We start from the raw sequence: 23,663 nt of genomic DNA, 5'->3' as shown, positions 1-23,663 counted from the left end.
TGAATTGCTGCGCTGATTCTATTAAATAAAAAGTAGCATGTGTACTTCTAACTTCAAGTTTGCTCAATATTTTTTTTATTTTTACAAATGTTAATTAAAGCAGTATTTTCTCAGTTCTTAAACTGGAACAGTGGTTCATAGGAATACAGAGAGTAAGAATTTTCATCTCACTTGACTGTTAAATCTGACCTAAAATGCTGACACTCAAAATGCTATCTAAACTATTTGACCATTTTTTATTCATTGAATTAATTACAGTTCTGATAGTCTGAGTACAATAAAAATCTACAGCAGAGCCTTATTCTTTCTCTTAGAGAAGGTCAGACCTAACTCCTGGAATGTTGATGGTTCTGGTGCAACCCATCTGTCTCTCTGTTTTTCACTCACTATAAAAACTTTGCATTTCTGTGCGAACTGAGGGCTTCTGTGATAAACGTGCTGTTCATGGTTGTATGCATAGAGGATGTTTCTTATATTTAAATGGAGGTTGCAGTTTCCCTCATCTTCTCTCACAGAGCAAACTGCTTTTGTAGCATGCTCAGTAACTGTTCCATTCTGCAGAGAAGAAAACTTTCACCCTCCCCATTAACAAGGCTATTGGACCATTCTTGAAATGTGCACTCCATTTTTATGTCACTTCTTCATGAAAAGTAATCAAATGTGTAGTGCCTTTATATCTAGATGGGCATTGTAGTGCTTATCCTTCCCCTGCAAACTGAAAGGTTGGGCTGCAGGTCAATAAAGAGCTACTGCTGTCTTATTTATCCTGGAAAAGGTTGCCCAGAGAGGTGGTGGAGTCTCCCACCTTGGAGATAGTCCACAGCTGTCTGGGCATGGTCCTGGGCAGCTGGTTCTCAGTGGCCCTGCTTGAGCTGGGGGCTTGGACCAGATGACCTCCAGAAGTGCCTGCCAACCTCAGCCAGTCTGTGGTTACTGAGATTTGTTGAGGAGGTGGATGATGATTTTGTTTCTGTCGCTTTACGTACTCAGAAGAAAAAACTTGAACTTAAACACTTTAGCCGCTCAGCAACAACATCAAATTATTTCAGTGTGATAATTAAGTCAAGAAGTGAGTTTTGAATTTACAGATACTTTAATATTTTCTGATTCTTTCAGTTAAGTGATGTAACTGAGCTGAACAAGAAGTTGGAAGGTCAAGCAAGAAAAGTACAAGCTCGTTTAGAGAATCTACAAGTAAGGTTTGTTCTTACAGGTACCTGCTTCCTTTATAGGTAACAAGTGAAATATAATCCATTGTTACATTTTGTTGTAGAGGAAGCACGAATTTTTAATGGTACGGAAGTCTAAGGACATATGTCAAGTGGTGCAACAAAGTAAACCTGTCAAGCAGGAAAAAGTGATGGTAACATCAAAAATTGCTAAGGTAAGAACTGGGCAATATGAAAGAAGCATTTGAGACAAATTAGGCAGTGGAACATTCTCTGTGTATCTGCTACAAATTACAATATGTAACTTCCAATTTTATTTTATGAGTGAATTAGTTACAGTAAGAAAAGATACAGGTTATATTGGGGGAAAATGAGCAGTTAACAAAGAGTTAAGCTTCTTGCTAAAAATAAGTCTGTTGGATTTCATATTGTGTATGTATATAGTATATGTGTATATTTTTATTTACATGGTATATTTTCCTGTCATGTCATCTTTCATCTGTGAATTTAAATAATATCCTGCTTACACTGTAACTGGTTTCTTTCACTGTGTCAGAGCAAATCTTAAACTCATTCTGGTTACTGCTACAGTACAGCACTGTTCTTATGAATAACACCAGCTAAAAACTAGTCAGTCCAAAGTATCAGATAAAGAATTTTAATTTTCTGAGCCAAAAGTGATTGTACTACTGTTATTTTTTTGAGAAATAGTTTTTAATGAGGGAAAGAGAATAAATGCGGTGTTCATACACAGTTCCAAAATGATCACCTTGTTTTCCTTAAAATATCTTCTTACATCACTTAATGAAATGCTTTCTGTCTCCATCTTGTTCCATTTAGCAGCAAGTCCTCTGGTAATACTCTACCAACATCTCCCAACTGGTAATGATTTTCCCCAGCTAGAGGCTAAACTGTGAAATGGTCATACGTAGGTTTTAGTGTACTTTGGTTGCAAGTGAAATATAAACAGTATCAGTAGTTATAGTTCTGAATGAAGAGGAAAACAGTTATCTGAAGGTAAATACAAGAAAACTTTTGAAATCTTTAGAGAACTGTTCATGCAGCCTGTCTTCAGGCCTCTGGATATCATTTGTAGAGTGTTTCATTGCAGTGTAGTAAAGGGAGAGAATGACAAATTCATGAAGTCTTTGTTCTTTTTCTAACAATGCTAATTACCCAATTAAATTTTAACAACAGTGGATTGTATGAAATAAAGCAAAGGAGGTCTAGCGCATTGAAATAAGAACTTCCACATGCAAAGGACACAAAAGGTTTTCCTGTGATTCATTTGACCAGAATTATAAATCATAAAATGGAGTGGCTCTGTATATGAAAATCTTTTCCCAGGCCTTTTATAACCATTTGTCTAAGTAGAAAATAAATTACGTGCATATTTTTTCACACCCAGAAACCATCACAAATAGTACCTGATCTGCGGGGGGGGGGGAGGTGAGAGAGAGAGAGAGATGATGTAGGGGTCTTTCTGGATCTCTGTAAGAAAGGCCTGACGACAAATGGCTTAATGAAATAGTTGTTTTAATAAGACAGAGTAAGAGGAGGAATATAGGTAGTGAGTAAATCTTATGTCCCTTCAGATGCTGGGAACCTTGTGTTTGTGCAGCATCAGGTGGAGCCCAAGTGGATTTTTCCCAGGGCACGCTGAGCGGGTCCTGTCTGTGGAGAGAAGCTCCTTTTTGGCCATTCAAGCTAGGATACAATTTTCTCACAAGAAAACAACTCTATTCACGAAGGCCGTTCGCAGGAGAACTTCTTGTTGCCCTTTTAGACAAAGGCAAGGCCAGGCAGGAGGCGTGATCACTGGTACCAAGAGGGAGCTGCCCGCAGGCTCCTGTTGCAGTGAGCTGGCTGAGTTATCCTGCGGCCAAGCACGGGATAAACTGTGCGGTTGATGGATCTGTGCAGCACAGCACAGGTTAACTGTGAGGTGGGTCTCTGACTCCTCCATGTACGGTGGTCTCCCGCTCAGGATTGCCACCTTCCGCCCCTTGATCCACATACAGTTTACCTTTCCCAGAAATATTATAAGTTACAGGTGATATTAATAATATACAGGCTTCTCAAACCCTAGGTACAAGGCCCAACAAAGCACACATGGCCTGTTCAAGATCACTGTTTCCTTGAATATAACATTTTCTGCAGGCTCCCAATACAGTAACTTACCTCCCAGATTTTATCAGGCATATACTTATCATCCTTTAAATTATGCATAATATTTCAGAACTAATGTACTCTCATATATTTCAGTCTGTTACTATTTTGGCTTAGAAAAATCATTAACTTGAAAGCTGAAGTATCTGATGTTGTGGATGTATTACAGCTACCACTGAATTCACAAGTTTATGAGCTCTTAACTCTTCTTATGGATTGGATCTCAGACCAACACCTTAGCAAAATAAAAATACAAGAAGAAAGAGAGGACACTCATAAATTTATGGCTACCCAGACCTCAAAAAAATCCTGCACCCAGGAAAGGTGTATGAAGGTAAAGGGGTTTGGATTGTTTGCATGTGTTAATACGTTTTTAGATTTATGGGGGGTTTTTAAATGATTTTGAGACTATAACAGATCAGCCTGTTTTATATATGCTTTGGATGCAGTCATTAAAACAAAATCACTGTTAATAAGTCAGTATTCATTCCAGCAGTGAGATATAATAGATAATTTATCATTTGTAAAGCATACAGATACTTTTCAAGGAAAGGTGTGGTGTTCTGTCTCAACTTGAGAGTTTCAGCATTTTATTTCAAGTCATTTCTGTCAGTTGATAATTTGTGTTGTGTTTTATGTGTAATACTGTACATAATTCCTTTTTTCTAAGGAGATGAACATGTCTAATTTAAAATATTTTTGTCCCTAAATTAGATATTAAAGTTTCAATTTATGACTGATAAAAGGTGGTACTATGCTATACTTTTATTGTTTTCTTTCTGGGGATACCAAGGTTTGGAAATTGGTAAGGTGTTCAGAAAATCTTTTACTGTTCTTCTTCATTATAGAATATGTAGATTTATAGTAATTGGGATTGGATTTACTGAGATTGAGCTCACATGATCTATCTCCACTTTTGCATGTAAACCTGTAAAATGTAAAATCTGTTACCTGCACTGGATCTGGCCAGTGAGTATTTGCATATGTAATCTCTTAAACTCCAGGAGAAAGTTGGGAGTTTTGGTTGGTTGGTTTTCACTTGTGGTTAGCTTATACAGTAGTTTCATATACTGCATGTAATTTTACTTTTGTATATTTTTACAGCTTTTGCCTATAGCTACTGAGCAACTCCAGTGGATGCCATTTGTGAATCCTAAACTACACATGCCTGTGATTAAATTTATTTACTGGTCTATAAGACAGCTAGACACTGGTATTCAGGTAAAACAAGTAGTCCTCCTGCAGTATGGTTTTTTAAAAACTAAATTCACAGAAGATATTAATAAATTTTGGGGTTTAACTACATAGGAAAAGTGGGTGTTTTAGGTAGTAGACATAAAAGAAACTCTGCTGTCTTTGCAAAGCATAAATTCATAGTGTTTACCACAGATAGATGGCAAATGAAAAAAATAAATTCATTTTCAAGTTAATTTTAAACTTTACATTGTGTATCTAAACACAGTTGTTCTAAGTATGTGTGAACTCTGTTGTGGTGTCTAAGCATCTCAGAAATTATATTTTTATATATGTATTTACAAAACTTTTGCACTAGAAAAGGCAATATTTTTAGGTTCACTTTATGCATGAGATTTGTTGAAATTGGTGGAAGTGCTATTAGAAAATATTTAGCAGTATAATAAAGAAAATTACAGTAGCGATACTGTAAAGACTCAGTATAGTGTCTAGTGCCGTCAAGAGTGCTTTTGCTAAAGCAAAAGATAGGAAACTTTGTAAATATGTTGAGTTTGAATTCAGTAGAATAGTATGCTGTTCTTTTTAGTGCTAATAAGAAACTATATTTTAAATGAGCATATTGTGAAGTTTGATGCTGAAGTAATATTTCTGTATAGTTTATGATGAAAAGTCTAGTAGATCTTACCCGTATGGTGTTCTTAAGCTTCATGTTTAGACCTTGATTCTGTAAATGCTTTTACAGGATATAACTTCGGGCAACCTTACAAAGTAGAGTTGACTGAAGCTGAGCTTGTTCTGGAACCAGAGGAAACTTAAATAATGTCACCATATCAGGGGCCCTCACTAACTAGTCTCTTTGTGAAGTATGTCTTGACAAGGCATCGTGATAATGTTTTTTAACTGCTTTTGGGACACAAAGTAGTATCTCTTATACAGATTATATTCCAATACATGGTCAAATGATTTGCTGTTTAATGTTCAGTTGCTAGGGGAACATAAGTATCTCTATATAGTACACTGGGTTTCAGTGTGTTTTAATGTTTACACTATCTGTGTGCATTGTTTGAAACAGCATGCAACAATGACATCAACAATGAGGAGACTTGGCGAAGATATTTTCAAAGGCATAGTAAGTAAGGGAAACCCACATAGTTATTCCGAACAGTCTACAGAGAGTAAATCAAAATCGGCAGCTTTCTTTAAGAGTTCCTGTATGCCTTTGAGGTTTCTGTCAACTTTAATTGTGCTTAAAACAGTGACACAAGGTAAGTTCTGATTTTTTTATATTTATTTCTTTATTTCAGTCATATGCCTGGGAAAAAAAAACATTTCAGTGATACCGTAGAGTCTATTATGCTTTATTAGCGAAAAGTGTTTTTAATTGAGTTTTAATAACTTGTGAAATAAAATACACTGGAAGCAAGTATGAATCTTGCTATTACTCATTTAATGTTGGAATTGGTGTTCCTTTTAATATGATGACTTCTTGTCAGACAAGTCAACATTTCTGAAGAAGGGGTAAAGAGTTGTTGGTAATTCTGTCAAACTATCACTACAGCAGTCATTGGATTGCCAAGATCTTTACTGCATAGAATGGCACAGGTAGTTGCTCTTTATTGTGGTTTAACCCCAGCCAGCAACTAAGCGCCACGCAGCTGCTCACTCACTTACCCCCCATACAGTGCGATGGGGGAGAGGATTGGGCAAAAAAGTAAAACTTGTGGGTTGACATGAGAACAGTTTAATAGAATGAAAAGGAAGAAAATAATAATGATAATAATACAATTTAAAAATTACAAGAATAAAAGAATTGAAATATACAAAACAAGTGATGCACAATGCAATTGCTCACCACTTGCCAACCGATGCCCAGTTAGTTCCCGAGCAGCGATCCCCCCAGGCCAACTCCCCCCTGTTTATATACTGGGCACGATGTCACATGGTATGGAATACTCCTTTGGCCAGTTTGGGTCCACTGTCCTGGCTGTATCCCCTCCCAAATTCTTGTGCCCCTCCAGCCTTCTTGCTGGCTGGGCAGGAGAAGCTGAACAATCCTTGACTTGGTATAAACACTACTTAACAGCAACTGAAAACATCCATGTATTATCAACATTCTTTTCATACTGAACCCAAAACATAACACTATACCAGCTACTAGAAAGAAAATTGTCTCTATCCCAGCCAAAACCAGGACACTCTTTGGAAACTGAATTAAGTAGCAGATTTTGCACAGTTCTAGTATTTCACTGTCCTTTTTAAGCTAGTAGGTTGTTTACCTATCCCTTCAAAGGCTGATCAGCTGCAGTGTCAAGTGTTTCTTTTCTGACATAGTTACAACTTTACTGCATTTATCTTTATAGGTAAATCTGGTGTTCATAGGTATTTCTGATGTATCTGTAGTCACATAAAGAAAGCCGCTTGTGTAGTTGTCGTGGTTTAACCCTAGCTGGCAACTAAGCACCATGCAGCTGCTCGCTCACTCCTCCCTGCCCCTCCTTAGTGGGATGAGGAGGAGAATAGGAAAAAAAGAAAAGTAAAACTTGTGGGTTGGGATAAGAACAGTTTAATAATTGAAATAAAATATTATAATAATAATAGTAATGAAAAAGAAGATAACAAAAAGAGAAAAATAAAACCCAAGAAAGAGAAGCGGTGCACAATGCAGTTGCTCACCACCTGACCAATGCCCAGCCAGTCCCCAAGCAGCAATCAGCCCCTCCCAGCCAACTCCACCTAGTTTATATACTGAACATGATGTCCTATGGTATGGAATATCCCTTTGGCTAGTTTGCATGAGCTGTCCTGGCTATGCCCCCTCACAGCTTCTTGTGCACCTCTTCACTCGCAGACCATGGGAAACTGAAAAATCCTTGACTTGGAATAAGCAACAACCAAAACATCAGTTATCAGCATTATTCTCATACTAAATCCAAACCACAGCACTGTACCAGCTACTAGGAAGAAAATTAACTCTAGCCCAGCCAAAACCAGGACAGTAGTGGATTATAATTGTTAGATTGAATTGTGATACAATATATGTCCTGAAATTGTTTTGTCCATTGGTCTAAGTTTAGTATACAGTTCATACTCCAGCCCTTACCTGTCTGCTGCTCCTCTCTTCTCCTACCAAGTCTGACACTGCAAATGGCTATCCATAAAACATTATCAACATTGAAAAATGCTACTTTATGAAATTGTCAGTTCTTGATATGATTGTCCATTCGGATTTCACTGTTAAATGGATTAATTTACAAAGGCACCATGTTCTGTCTGCGTAAAAATGTTTTAGACTTCAAAGCCATCTGTCTAGCATGAAAAGTGGCCATTTTATCCAAAATCTTCAGAATTCCTATGTTGATGTAGTATAGTAATGTACTTTGTTAACTAGGCAAAAGCAAAGAAGGTCAAATCAGGAGATAACACAGCTGTGAAAATAGTGACTTCAGCTTCAGATCATGACAGGTTACTCCACTTGTTCAGTTTTCAAGATACTGTGGCAAATCTCAGTAGAGCCTTCTTTGAAAACTGATATAATCTTAAAAGACTTAAAAGAAATTTTCTTCAAAGTGATGACAAAAACGGACTGTTTCCTATGAGCTCTGAGTGTTGAGCACACTATGAGAAGAGGCACAAATTCAGATTTTTTGACATGGAGATCGGTGTACACTTTTCTGTCAGAACCCAGAGAAGAAAAACCTTCATTCAATGTGATTTATAGAGATATTTAAAATTAACTTACAGATTAACTTTGATCATTTAAACAAATTCTTACCTACTTGTAATATATATATGACTTCTTTGAACACTTCAACAGTAGTATGTAATCTGAATTATGCTTGAAGGTTCTTAACTCGTAAATCGGCAGATTTGATGAGTAATCCAAAAGAATGTCTTATTTTGACTTCTATTATTAGCTTTCTCTTCTGACTTAATTCTTTTAATTCAATAATGGCTTCAATGATTGTTATGAAGCAGTTTTGTTCACCTATGCAAAAAGAGTCCATCAGCATAAAAGCAGCAGAGTTGATAGGTCCCCTCTGAATCCTAAATGCAATATAATTGCCACATATCAAGTTGAGCTTCTGATGATATAAAGACTTGATTTTTTTGTGTATTTCTTTCTTGGGGGGTGGCAGGGGGTGGAAATTCAAATATCCTCTTAAATAATATAGTCCAGACAGCCTTCAATGCCTGTTAGGGGATTATTGTATCTAAAACAGCTACATCATTTTCAGCTCACGCTTCTGCCTTTTGTTAACCAAAAAGAATCGGGGGGTTGTGTAGGGGGGCATCAGAGGGTGAGTGACTCTTTCACTGTGATTATTTTCTATTTCCACTTTGTTCCCAGGATCCTCCCACTTTTCATACTAGCAGATATGTATAATAGTAGTGTAAAGTAGAATTCTCTACTTAAAACCTATATAATTTTGTGTTGGAAAAGAAATAGAGGAAACTGGGTCTTCCCTGCCTCATGGGAGAGGGAGAAGGTAAAAGTTTCAAAGTAGACACTACAAGTTAACAAGAATCAGATTGTGTCTGGACAGAGTGAGAAAAAACTGTGGAAAATATATCTCTCAAGAGTAGAGTAACTGTTCTCTCAGCTGATTTGTTAACTGCTGCCTTCAGTTATGAAGCCTTTTCTCTCTTCAAGAGAAATAGGGAACAAGAGGTGTTGCAGATCCTTTTTATGGCAGTCAGACATTATATATATGTATAATATATATATTATATAGACACAAATTATATACCATTAAGAGCAGGTGCTACCTGCAGCAACTTGTGTACTGTGATGCTGCATAACCGGGATTTTCTGCAAGAATAAGTTTTACAAGGATAGCATAAGAATGAACATATCTATAATCCTTTTTCAACACTTTGTGATAACGACTTATTTTTCCCTTTTCAAAGACATTTTAAAAACTTTTGATAGCAAATAATAGTTCAGTGGGGTTACAACTGAGCAATGTAACCTAACTTCAGAGATGGTCCTGCTTTGGGCAGGAGGGTTCGACTGGATTCCAACCTAAATTATTCCATGATTCTATTTTTGCTATGGTTTGTTCTCATGATGGTTTGTATTTTACAATGTCTTTACTAGTAAAAAAGCATCCCTTCTGCTAGTAACACAAAGAGATGGAGACCAGGTTACAGAGATGTTAATTTTCAAGGTAATCCTGAAAGAACATGCCAGAATGTCAGAATCAGATGCCGCCTTTGCCATCTGATTTTTTTCAGCCCTTGCATGAAATATGTTATGAATTTTGGGCCATTTCTTAGACAGCAGAGATCCACATTACAAAATTGCTGCGATCTCTGGTACCCTGATTGACACTAAACGGGGATGCCAAAGATTTTAAATCCATAGATAATGAACAATGTTCTTGTTCATGGAAGTCATCATTCTGGATTAGATGGCTAAGTAGATTAGTATGTCTTTATGCTTAACTGACCTGTGCAGTATTTATACTGTGAGTATTTACAGTAAACACAGGATTTAAACATGGTGGAAGACCACCCTGACATCATTAATGAGCAAACCCAGTATTTCAACTGTTGGAGGGAACTATTTCAGTCAAGATATTTTGGTGAAGCGTGATAATTGAGACCTACATTTCTAGAAATGTTTGATAAAAATGATGCAAAAAGAATTGCAATACAAAGAAATTATTGCAGAGACTTACCCTAAGCAGATGAGCGCTCTTGATTAGAATGAATCAGTTCAGTTTCCCATGGTTGCTTTTTACTGCTGGCTTCTATAACATGGAAAATATGATCTGTTGTTAACATATGTCAAATATCACTGTGTATGAATTTTTATCACTCTGACCACATGGCACTAATGATCTAGTGATGAAGTAGCACATTGGTTTGAACATATATCCCATTGCCTTCAAAATGTCAGTATCCAGCAGATGGCACCGCAGTTAAACTTTTGCTACAGGATAAATCGTTTCCTTGTACTTAATTTTCTGCACTCCAGATAATCAATGCTATTCCAAGATACTGAGAAAGATTTAACATCAAGAAATTAAGAAAATTAGATTGGTTCACTTAATCTACATTTTTCGTATAATTTAGTGCACTCCACAATGGATGAGTATATAAAATGTATGCACTGAAATTTAAACTACACCTTTTTATAGAAAGGAATGGGAGTAGTTGCTCTCATGAAAGTAATTGCTCTTATTCAGACAAATCAGCCCTTGACTTCTTTAACAGAGGTTTCCCAGATGTTGAAACCAACATTGTATCAAACTACGCAAGCTTGTAATTTCTTTCCTCTTAAGCAAAATATTAGAAGGGCTGTATATTTTTCTTCAACGTATGAGTTGTACTTAGTCTTTTTCTCCACTCACAACAAATTGATAAGGAATAAAACCACAGGATGTCTTTAAATAAAAATAAAATTTAATATTTTAAGCCATTTAACTTTTAAGTATATATCTGCAACAGTAACTTTCAGGACAGGTGTTCACATATTGCTTTCTGATATCTTTCAGTGGATTACCTGGCTCAGGCGTTTGATTCCCTTCGCATAGACTTGAAGACGGATGAAGGGAAGGCCTTATTTTTGGAATACCAATGTGTACCTGTCATATTAAGTCACTTAAAAGTATCCAGCAGAGGTCTGCTTTCCAGTGCTCTTGATGGATTACTTCAGATGACCACAGAATCTGGTAAATTTGGGTTATTAAAAAAATAAATATAAAATCATTATGAAAACAGGTGAGACAAGCATAAGTACAATGTAAAAATAGCATGACTCTTGTGTGTAAATAATCTAATCTAGTATTAGCATTCATCTGTATCATGTAAATTCATTAGGGACATAAAACGTATTTCTGAATTGTCTGGCTCTTTCTGAGTTTTGTCTTTTCTTCTCCCTCTCAGCACCTATGCTTTATATTTTGTCCTGGTTGCTTGCTTACTTATTGATACGAATTTTTTTATTGCTCTTTTGGGTTTGGCTTTTCAGTTTATTCCAGTGTTGTAGCTTGCTGATGTTTTTCTTTGAAGTCAAGCTGTGCTAGGGAAGCCTTATCATGAAAACCTGCCAGCAGGTGGAGATAAGAAATAGGCTTTATTTAAGTTCTTTTTCTAGTTTGAATGAACAGCTCATCCCCAATAATTTTCAGTTTCTAATAATTGGAAATGGCATTTCTAGAAAAGATGGTTATGTTTTGCTGAGTTTTAAGGTGCTATGGCCCTATAGAAAGCTTAATAATCTCATTTGTTACAGTGCTTTTCCAAGTGATACAAGCGAAGAATCAGTTGATAACCAACTGGATGAACATGAAGGTAGTGAGGCATTCCAGTGCCGTGTTGAATAAATCTTGTGACTGGTTTTTTTTTTTAAAGATAAAAATCACTCACTGCCTTTTAGAACAGAAAAGTTCAGGAAGGGGCTGCTGCTATTTTTGAAATGTGTATTGTTATTTTGGAGGTATTTTGTTACTATGCATTGTAGTGGTAAAAATTGAAATTGTGTTTGACTTGGGATGGAACAGCATTGAGTTAAAAGCCATTTTGTAGCGACGTAAGTGGCAGAAATATTTAACTGAAGTTTTATTCTTCCTTGCAGAATCTTTTTCTGACCATGTAGTTAGTACAGTCTTACACTAAAGTATTCTTCCTAATAGTCATAACTATGATTGGTAAAGTGATTGGGAAAGAAATAGTTGTATGCACAAAAGTAACCTAAGCAAGGTGGATGGTGTCTGGTATTACTTTGGGTAATGCCAATAACGGTACATGTTCTGCTACCTAGCAGTAGTCTTTCTGATACACTAGATGCCTGCAGTTTGAAGAATAATGGCGATATATTGTGAGACACTCACAGTTTGCCGTGTTGCTTCTCAGAGAAGATGTATATACGGGTGAAATCAGGGAAGGAGGAGTAACATTTAATTGAATTGACATCGAATTTATTTCTTGGCAACTGGATATAAAGCCTTATGCAGAGCTTTTCTCTTTGGTAGAATGAAGTGCCAATACACAAGTTATAGGCATGTTCTGCTCTTTTCCAATACATAGTGTTTTGCAAGAAATTGTTAACAATGTGAAGTAGTATTGTTGATGGGAAATCGTATTCTCATTCCTTTGTAAGTTTCCTATTAAAAAGTCATTGAAAGACAAACTAGAAGGCGGCAGTGAATATTCAGAGGGCTCTCTGTGTTAGATTAAAACACGAGTTTATGCTCAATTTAAAGTTGTATTGGTGTGCAGCCTTAAATATGAAGTCATAGGTAGCTGGCCATATACTAAAATATGGAATCATAGTACCCAAAAAGACAGCATCTGACCAACAAGAAGCAAAGTCTAGACTTTTTTTTTTCCTGTAAGATATGCAATCCTAGGTATTCTTTCAACATGCTGCAATAATCTTCTGACTCTATAGGAGTATTCCAATATTTTTTGTTCAAAAATACTACCTTTAGAGCTGAAGTGATTAGAAATTAAGTTGGAAAAAAAGTCAGTGGTTTATTTTTTTCTAGATATTCTTTTCTATAACATATTTTTTTAAGTTTTAATTTTTTTGTGAAATATTTTTACAGATTCAGATTTTAGTTGTCCAGGCTGAAAGATGTGAATCAGATGTGAAATAACTACTATGTTGCACTACTCCTCCCTGTAACTGTATGTACCTTTTGTTATAGTAAGCAATGAATGCTAATGGTTCTGTACAGTCCAGTCCTGTCTGAGGTCCTCATGTGGGTTCTCTTCCCTGTAAGAAATTATCTTCCTCGTGTTCCAGAAATGAAACCTAGATTTCCCTCATATGTTAAGGAAAATTACTTAAGCTGCATATGAAGTAAGTACCTACTAGTCTAAGATGGATATTTCTGTTCATAGAAATTATAATGAGAGAGTCTGCAGTACTGCTTAAGCCCATTGACTGATTTGGTTTTGGTATGCTCATTTTCAGATTTTAGATCAGTAGCATTGCTTTTGGCTTCATAGTATATCTGGTACAACAGGTCCAGGATCCAAGTTTCCATTGCATATTCATACAACATTGACAGTGCTGGTAAGGCATTCAGTTACTGAAAACATGATGTCAAATGCAACAGTTGAGGCACTGGTATCATCTGTTTTCTATCTATGTACAAGACCTTAATGGCAAATTAAAATTAATAGTCTTATTGCAGTGCATCTTACTGGCACACAGCCTTTCATGCACTCCCTCTCCATTCCTGTTCAGGAGTTTCACATCAGGAATCTGGGAGAATCCTGACACCACCATTTCAGTGGGAGGTGGTGGAGGACTGAAAGGTAACATTCCTCAGTACTTTTTTTCTCTGTCTATCTGTGACCTCATGATTATATGTTCGTCAGTTCTGGCCAACTCAGGATGTGCATTCATACACAATATTTTCTACTGTTCTGATTGTTGCCTTCTGCTACATCTTTTTTTCACACGGAGGAGAATGATCAGCAGGCAGAGGTGGAGGAATAATTAATTCTAGAGTGATTCAGTTGTCTGAGAAAGCTTGCTAGATCATAAGGTGGTCCAGAGGATGGCTTCAGGGCATTTCAAAACTTGAAAAAAATGCATGAAGTTGAGTTTCTTCAGTTCCTCCTGGAAACCGTGGCCAGAAAGCCAAATAGTGTGTTAAATGTTCTGTACTCTTTTTTGCCTGGTAGGCTGGGAATAACGTTTAACACAGAATTTTTTCACAATAAAACTGCAGCATCATTTTTTGGCACTTCAGAGATGCCATCATTCTTTCTAGGGCTTTCTTTGCACTAGTCAGCATCTCATGGCTATTATTTGGGAAAGATTAAAGCAATAAGGATCACTTAAAATAAGTCTAGTTAAAAAAAAGAAAAGAAAAAGGACAGTAAACCAGGATTTGTTTGGCAAGATCTCCTTTTCTGTCATTCTTTAAATGTGTGTTGACACTCACCATTTGCTTCTGTCAAGGTAAGGCTAACTTTAATAAAAAAAGACTCTCCTCTCACAGAGCAGTGGGAAGAAGTAAAATCTATATGGTGAGAGGCAGCTGATAGGCAAAATCTCTGTGTATCATGCCGCCTGGTATGCAGTATGCCCACACATGTTTTTGAATGTTTGGGCACATCCATGCCCTTAAGACTGTGGCTCATGAAGAGAACTGTCAGGGTTGGAGTTCAAGCCATAAAAAATACTTTGTTTAAAGATCAGTACCCCTTCAATTCAAAGGCTAATGAAACTCTTTGCTCATTGATAATTTGGAGCTCCTCTGTGTTTTCAGTGAGCTTATGCATTCCAGTCTGAAGGAAGAAGCAGATATCAGTTTTTTGCACTGCACAGCTCAGTTGTGTGAAGTACAAAGGAAAAAGCATAGGTTACTACACCAAAGACCCTACATGACTTCTAGTGACAGACTTTCTTTCAGGAAACCTCACTTGGAATCCCCAGGTCTAATGAGAGCAAGAAAGTGTGAGCAGTGAATATTACAGATAGTTGCAGTGAATAACCTTCTCTGATAGTATTGTCACAGAAAGTAGATACAGTTTCTTGATAAACTCTGAATGAGCTCCGTGATGGATTTCCACTCTTGCATTACTTTTCCCATCCATGCCTTCAGGACATGGTAGTGTTGAAGCAATATCTGAATGTGTACTTAGAACAGTGGAAAATGTAACTGTAGAAATCAGGGATTAGGCATTTCATTCCTACTCCAAAGACAAAAGGGGAGTATCAGCTTATTTTGACCCCCTTTGTGTCACCAGGTTTATCCATTTGCATTCTTAGTGGTAAAACCATTTTTCATAATTTCCTCATTAGAGCCATAGGATTGGGTTATCAGCCTTCAAGGTGCTCTTTTTGGTTTATCTCTTAATAATACTTCAGATTCCAGGTTGGAACATTTTTGGTCACTACTAGGATCAAGGTTTACTCTTTAATCTTTTTGATTCCAAATTAGTGAAAGCTTACCATATTCCACAGGAATGATGCCAGTCTAGTAGATCTCTTAAACCAGCTGCAAGCTCATTTAAAACTATATAAAAAAAAAAATAAAAAAAAAATGCTTGAGGTCCACAGCTTCATGAAAAATTTGTCTGAGTTGACATGTATTCTGTACAAGAGTGGGCAATACCAGTGTACCTGTCCAGCTAGGCCATAGAAACACGGTGGTCTTAACACCACAGGAATTCTGTGAAAAAAAATTATTAAGAATTTTGGTACCCTTAGGAAGCTTATTTGTGTACGTTTCTTGAAACTTAGTTGCATCATCATACCATACAAAACTCCAGAGCCCACCTTGTAGTATGCAATACAGTCACATTATTTCTTGGAAGGATTCAAGTTATGCGTGTTTATCAAATTGGGATCTCAAATCACATACATGTCACCAGACTACATTATGTTTTAGGTATCAGAACTTGGATAGTATTCCAGCTGCACTGGCATTTCCCAGATATCAGTGAGTTTTCATGCCATTGTATAATTCTGCAGTATGCTGCCAGCCAAAAATCATCTCACCATTTTGTCCCAGTCATTAATGTTTTTGGAACTGTAACAGTATGTCTCGGATACAGAATATATCTATATATGCCAATCTTGTTTGCCTCACCTCTTTTACAAAGATGTTGAAGCCTAAAGAGGAGGGTAAAATGTTATACTGATTACTGTTCTTTTAATATACAAAAACATTCCTAGTGGGAACAAAGGCTGACTTTTAATGTCAGGGGTGAAAAAAGTTGAGGTTAGTTTTGGCCAGCTCCTTAGGGCCTAAGTGAGAGGAGCTGCTAGAGATGTTATGCAGTAGTTTCAGGGAGTTTTCTTTGTGTCACAAGAACTTCAGTTTCAGCTTACTCTCATGCTGTAATAGTCTTTTTTTTTTTTCTTTCCCCATCTTCCAGTAATTCTGTGGATTCTGTTCACTACTTTTACTGTTGCTACATTTGAGGAAAGAAACTTTGCTGCTGAGTGAGTCCTTACCTAACAGTTTGCTTTCTGTTAGCAAATACTTGCTTCATTTAACCTACTCCAGAAACTTAATAAGTAGCTGAAATTAAGTTGTAGGTAATTGTTAGGATAAACAATATAAGTTTAAATAATTTATGTTCTATTTCATGTTGTTTGCATGCTGGAGTGATTCTTTTCCTTTGGATGAGCTCAGTGGCCTAAGCTGAAGTCTAGTCAGTTTAGTCTGCTATCTTCAGTGGGAGTAATAGATTGCTCCTAAATTCCACAGTTGGGAGAGTTAACAGCTTGTTATGAACCTGACAGTAGAAAATCAACTCAACAAAGATATTTTATCCCTTTTCTCTTACTACATTTTGCTAATATTTTTGTCTAAAAATGTCCGCAATAGTGCATAAATTGGTACATTTCAGCCTGTTAATTCTTCTGTTTTAAATGTGCTTTCCAATAGCTGATACATGTGAACACAGCACCGAAGTAGCAGTTTAGCTTTATTTGCACTGTAGCTATCTCATCAGTGCTGGGTTTGTTTCATGGTCAGATGGGATGACTGCCAGTTCAGGTTTATCCTTTTCAATCTCTTATTTGTCTCTCCATATCCATTACCAGGATTTCAATCCATGTTTGTTTTCTGGAGAATATCCATCTTTCCTTTGCTGCAAAGGTTGACTGATAAAAGCAGAATCATGGGACCAAGTCCTGCAGTCTTTTTTTAATGGTGGTGTTATTTTGCTTGAATCTGGGGCTTCAGATGAGTGGTATAAAATTCAGCTTGATCCTTCTTTTGGTCTTTGAAACTAATGAGTGGTCTATAAAGACATCCTTCTTGCTTCCCATTGAGTAAAAGGGGAAGAGATATATTTCTGGTCATTTGAGAGGGTTGAAAGATGTCAGTACCAAGGCTTTTGAAGGTTTCCTTACCTTAGTTAAGGAAAGCAGGCTACCAAGCCATGATGTTTGGTTTTTAGTCCCATCTGTAAGCTATGAACCTGTCTGAAGACAGAAGTAAGAACAAAACCTTCTCTGATGGTATTGTCACAGAAAGTAGATTTAGTTTCTTGATAAACTCTGAATGTGCTCGCCAGTAGATTTCCACAAATGCAGTGCTCTGACTGCCTTTGAAATTTTGGGAGCAAATTGTATTAACTGCTAAACAGTGATATGTTTCAGGTTAGGTGAATGGCTTATAATGTATTTATTGCTTAACAAAGCTCTTACCATTTCTCCATTTAAATTACTATTAAAATTAATGTTTAATAGTTAAAGTAAGAGTTACTTTTAATCATTCAGGTTGTTATAGTATGACACCAGTAGCTTCCAGGGCATCTTCATACCCCAAAGTTCTCTCCCTAAGACTACAATTTTCTTTTCTCAACAGATCTTGTTTCTGGGACAGTAGTTGCAACACACTGTTCAGGAGAATTCCTGGATGCCAGACATGAAACATTTTCCAGAAACAATCTAGTAATAAGTAGCATGACCTCAGCATGAAAATTTGTTCTGTGGGTGTTAAAGAACATCACACCATTAGTATTAAATCACCCTGTAGTTGAAAACGTGTCATATGCAATTTTGTTGAATACTGTTGTTCCTGTCTTCTCACGCAGCTTACTGTGGTTTTTTTACCTGTGAAGCAGTTAAAGGAGTTTGAAGGGATGTAGTGAGTTTATAGTGGCCTATCAAAAATACCATTGTTGAACTGTAGTCTGATTCATGCTTCATTTGAGATTTGCTATTAGCAGAGAGCTGCCTGCCTCAGTTTCACCCTTGCACTTTTACACAAAGACAGCATGTCTTAAATTCCTCCTGCAGTGATAGCTGACTTCTGTCAAGTAGATTAGTAGGTTCCCCTTTCCCAACCTTATGTTCTTTCAAGGAAATCAAAACTTACTTGCACATTAGACATTACAAAGCACTGGCCTTTGCTTTAAATAAAGCTTGCTTTTACTTTGTCTTCAAGCTTACTTCTGTTTTACAGAGAGAAGATTTTGCATTAGTATGTGCTTATTCACAAAGTGAGATGAGTCCATATTGAAAAAAAATCTCTAAATTACTCTCTTATGATTACTGTAAGTTAAGGCACATTCTGGTAGGGCTTAAGTATGATTTCTTAACCATGTTAACATCACTTAAGATTTTTAGTAACTGCAAAAGTGAGCTGTATTTACACATTCACTGAACCTTACTTCTAATTGGTTTTTGTAAGAAAATATTACGGTCATGGTTAACCAAGTCTGTGTTCAGATTTACTCATCTCATAGGGAAGTTAATCAAGCCAGTGGAGATAAAAAGATCTTCTCCATAGTTGTTGTGATTATTTACTTGTAAAACTGAATCTTTTTATGTGTACTGCCTATATGGACACTCCCTCTCTTCCTTCGAGTTGGAATGCTTCCATAACTAACGCTAGGTATTCCACAATTCACAGTGTTACACAGGTACTTCTAAAAAGTTGATGGTCAGAATCTGACAAAGAAACCCAAACCCCGCTCCTGTATTTTTTTCTTGAGTCAGCATTTTGAGACTTTAAAGACTACAAGCAGTGAAGGTATGGTGTAAAAAATGCCTGTATGCTTAAACAGATTAAAATTTAACTGTATTTTTCAGCATATTATCTTTACTGGTAGCTTTGCAGGATTGAACTTTTCAAATGAGCTTATTCTGCATTACTCAAAGGGTAAAAATGTCAAGTCTGTGAATACCATACTAAGGTAGGATTCCCCCTCACCTGTGTGAAAGGCAGATGTGAAATTATCCTGAGGAGCTCTGTTTGAAGCTATAGCGAAAGCAGTGATTTACAGCTTATGTGGGATAAACATTGAAATACAAAACATTTAAAAGGAAATCCTTCCTCTATTATCCTGTCTTACCTTTGTAATTTTTTTATTCATTCTTCTGAAAACAGTGAATAATTATGTTGCATTAATAGATGTTTTAGTTTAATATTTTAACCACAGATAAATATCTCTAACTCTGTTAAATGCAGCCTATGATAATGTTAGGACCAACCTATATATTTGCTGAAAGCAAGCAGGTACACCTAAAGTTTGCACACATTTTTGTTAATTAATTGCAAGCTTAGTTTGAATACTTTGATTTTGATGAAATACGCATTTACAGGTTTTAAAAATGAATGCAGTAAATGAAATAATGTCATTTGATTTCTACTGAAGTAATAGTATCCTCTCTAACAAAAAAAAATGTTTCTTGTCATTATTTCTTTCTTGTTCTAGTAACAGTTGCGTAACGCTTAGCCATTCTGAATTTTGGACCCTTGTCTTGTCCACTTCAAAGTAAGAAATAAAAGGGACAATTAAATATAAACTTATGTAGAGCCAAGTAGCCACTTTGTAAGGAAAGCTTCATTGTTTATTCAGGGTAATACTGTACTTCGTAAGCAGCATACCATTTGGAAGGTAGATGTGAATCCTAACTGTTTAAAAGTATTTGATGTAAAAAGGAGTTGTTTATACCACTACTTGGATATACACATGCCTTTTCAAGTCAATTTAACTTATGAAATCTTTGGGACAGTAAAGTTTATTCAAGTAGGATCTTGTTTGCTCATATTTACTAAACTTGCATTTTTTTATAAACAGTTTACAGTTTTATAGCTTTCTGTAAAATGGTTTAATTTAAAACAAAGTATGATTTAATTGGGAAAAAATGGGTTTTAATACACATTTTTTTAATTTTGTATTTGACTAGCAGAGCTACTGTACTTATTAGGCAACTTTTCTCTGTAACTTTCAAGGCAAATTTAAAGCAATGTCATAATTGAAATAATTTCATAAAGAAAGGCTTTTTTGGAAGTAGACAGTACAATTTGTGCAGTTTGAGTAATATCTATGCATTGTCAGAGTTCAGCCTTTTTTTACCTGCTGACTTTCAATCTGACATTACAGAATTAAAGGTCATGCCAGGTTACGTTTATTTATGTAAAGTCTTCCTTATTTGAGTTTGTCACTGTGTTTGAAACATTGTGCTTAGTTCTGAGCTGGTTATTACAGGAGTGGAGATAGGGGAGCAGGGGAAACAAGGCAGGTGAGCTCTGACAGAAAAAGTGTTGGAGCAAAGCTCCTGTAGGTGTTCACTGTAAGAGAGAGTTGTGATTCCTTCAGTAATTCTGGTAGTTCATTAGGCTTTCTCTGGTTTCTTGAACAAAGTAACACATAACAGTGCATAGTTTCAATTCATAATGCTATCTAGGTTATTTGCAAAATGGTGTTTTTCTCTCTCAGAAAAAGTGTTGGAGCAAAGCTCCTTTAGGTGTTCACTGTAAGAGAGTTGTGATTCCTTCAGTAATTCTGGTAGTTCATTAGGCTTTCTCTGGTTTCTTGAACAAAGTAACACATAACAGTGCATAGTTCAATTCATAATGCTATCTAGGTTATTTGTAAAATGGTGTTTTTCTCTCTCAGGCCTCATTAGAATCAGTCTTTAATGGTTAGACCATGTTGGTTACTCAGAGACATACTGAGTTCAATCAGCACACCAAAAGTTTTCATCCTCTGATGCTTCTCATCATTGATTTTCCAGGAAAAATGTTTGTTATCTCTTAGCGTATTGTCTTTACACTTCTGCTATTCTAGCAAGTAAGATAATTCTGGTTTTCATGTATTTTATACCTGTTGCCTTCTAAATGGGCAGTTCCAGCATGGAATTTCATTAGACTACTCCTGTTTTCATGCCACAGTCTTTAATTAATACACTAAATAAGCACAATTGCAAAAATCAGTATTTAAAACTAAAGTTCACTTTTCAAGGTAAAATGTTTTGCTTTGCTTTTAGCCAATTCCTTACACTATACACCTTCCAGTCCTACTAACCTCCATCTTCTCCAATGTAATATCATGTTGCTTTATCAAATGGAATTGAACTCTAGCTGAGTTATAACTGCTGTAGCATTTATTTACCAAACAAAACTATCTGACTGCTCTGACACAACATACCCATAGTTCCTATACACATACTTATAGATAAACCTATAGTACACTTTATTTCGTTTTTTGTCTCCTTTAGTTCCTGAAAATATCTTTAGAGTCTTACTGAAGGCTGCATGTGTTCAGATTGCCTTTTTTTGTCCAAATCCAATATATGTGTATTGCATTGGCTTTTCTTTCTTCACAAAGTGCTGCTTCCTGACTTGTTAGCAACAATTGTTTAACTCTTGTCATAAATTTGAGGCAAGGTTTCTTTCAGAATCCTGAAGTCTGTTTTGGTGTCCCTGACTCAAGGACTCTGGGAATTACGAGTTTGGGGGACTTTTTTTTGTCCCTGTTATCAAGATAGAGCACTCTCCTGAAAACCAGCATATTAGCCAAAGTGTGCACCCAAAAGACTAAAATACTATTAGCTTCTATCCCATCTTTCTTGTGCTGACAACAGATGACCTCACTACCTCTTTTTTGTTCTATTTTTCCTTAAATGGCTGGGAGAACTTTTTTTTTTCTTAATGAGGTCTGACTTAGCTTGACTTTTCATACTATCCTTTTTTTTATTATAAAGATAGTTTCTGACCTCCAAGGCATAGCTTTCTTTTCTGATCTTTTTTGTTTTCCTTGTAGGTTTCTTTTCACTCCAAGCATCTCTTGTGACATAAGTATTCATGCTAATTTTTTGACCTTTTCTATTACAATTTTTTCGTGTGAGTGTAACCTCCAGTTGCCATTTGAGAAAGACATTGGTCTCCCATACGTCCTGTCTCATGTCTGCATGAATGTCTTGCACATCCTAGGAAACTGAAGAGCAATTCAGATCATACTGAGGCCAGCACATATTGGGTGACCAGCTGAAATTGCCACGTGGGCTTTCTTAACTCGGCGTCACCCATGTGGGCATCTACACTTGTGGTGCCTTATGCTGACTGGAACCTCACCCTACCTCCACTGTGCTTTAACCACTGGTGCTCAAGAGTCCTGGCTCCTGATTACAAGAGAAAAAGTTAAATTCAGCAAATGGTTCAAATCTTACAGGTGACTGTATTATAGACAATTGGTTATTAGCAACGTGTAAGTGATATTACTGTTTTCTTTTAAGTGTTTCTGCTGTGGTGCATAGTTAACTTTTGTGTTAGTTAACTTTTCCACGCTACTAGACAGTGCTGCGCTACTCACTTGTATCGCTGTCACATGTTCTTCATTCTCCTGGCAGATCCTCATGCAATTACAAATGAGGCAAAACTGTAATCGTTAATTTGTTAAAACATGAACTTGAAGTTGGCATTCCTGACAGTCTTCATTTTCTGAGGTGGCATAGCTTTAGGTATAAAACAGAATTTTCTGGGTAACTATAGCTGGTGAGATTTTATGCTGTGAGTGACTGACTACTTTGAGGGTAAATTTCAGATGAATTCTGTCAACAGTGATAAATTGCTCATTGTTCATTGCAGTCTACCAATCAAGTTAAGCTAATGCAACTACAACGTGCTGCAATTTCTAAGGATACCAGTGGAGGCTTTTGCAGATTATTTTAAATTGTGCCAAAGTCCTGTCAGGATGTATTCCAATTTAGTTTTTCTAAAATAGTTAATAAAAACAAAATCTGTCCAGATCTAAACCACCAAAATATTTAAAAATGTGAAGCTTATATTCTTTTAGTTCATCAGCTAGACATGCATTTAAATTATGTGCTTGTTTTGTACAATCTCTGATTACTTAGAATATATTCTGCAAAAGCTTCTCTGAAGTGAATATATAAGCAGTGTACAGAAAGTCCATTTAAACGTGTGCCTTTATCAGTTTACTTTCACATAATTGAACTTTGTGAAATTTTAGAAATTATTTCCACTTTGGATTTTCTGTTTTATAGTAAAAATCCTTCTGTCTTAAAAGTAATGGCTATCTTTTATGTTGGTTTGTAAACTTCACAGTCGAAACATTCTTACAGCATACATATTTATGTGTTTGTGTATATATATAATTTTTTTTAAATGAAATATTTTTAAGGAACCAGTAAGAGCAAGGTAGCAAAGAAATGTCCAGGTCAGCTGAATATAGTATTTGTTAATCCCTGCAGAAAAGGAATGTAAAGCATTTTATGGCTATTTAAGGATAGTTATAGGAATAAATTGTAGGTCCGCCCTCTTCATCCCAACAGTCTTATTACCTTCAGATCTCTCCTGAATCAGAGTCCAGCTGAGTCAGAAGTCATGTTAAATGAGAGGTTTCTAAAGCCATTTGTTGTTTTAACAGGCAATAGACAGAAGAAAAACCTTC

At 36.2% G+C, this 23,663-nt stretch overlaps 1 protein-coding gene across 1 annotated transcript in view; it reads left to right on the top strand.

Annotated features, from left to right (window-relative positions):
- Nucleotides 1-23,663, top strand: part of CCDC138 (coiled-coil domain containing 138) — a 42,072-nt gene that overhangs the window by 11,551 nt on the left and 6,858 nt on the right. The window contains exons 8-13 of the mRNA XM_075057427.1: nt 1,117-1,194; nt 1,274-1,384; nt 3,508-3,672; nt 4,443-4,559; nt 5,605-5,797; nt 11,033-11,209. Coding sequence (XP_074913528.1) covers nt 1,117-1,194; nt 1,274-1,384; nt 3,508-3,672; nt 4,443-4,559; nt 5,605-5,797; nt 11,033-11,209 — 841 coding nt within the window. The remainder of the gene's footprint in view (nt 1-1,116; nt 1,195-1,273; nt 1,385-3,507; nt 3,673-4,442; nt 4,560-5,604; nt 5,798-11,032; nt 11,210-23,663) is intronic.

The sequence above is a fragment of the Buteo buteo genome, chromosome 25 (assembly GCF_964188355.1).
Source record: "Buteo buteo chromosome 25, bButBut1.hap1.1, whole genome shotgun sequence".
In the NCBI taxonomy this organism is placed as follows: domain Eukaryota; kingdom Metazoa; phylum Chordata; class Aves; order Accipitriformes; family Accipitridae; genus Buteo; species Buteo buteo.
This window is presented reverse-complemented; position numbering and strand designations above follow the sequence as displayed.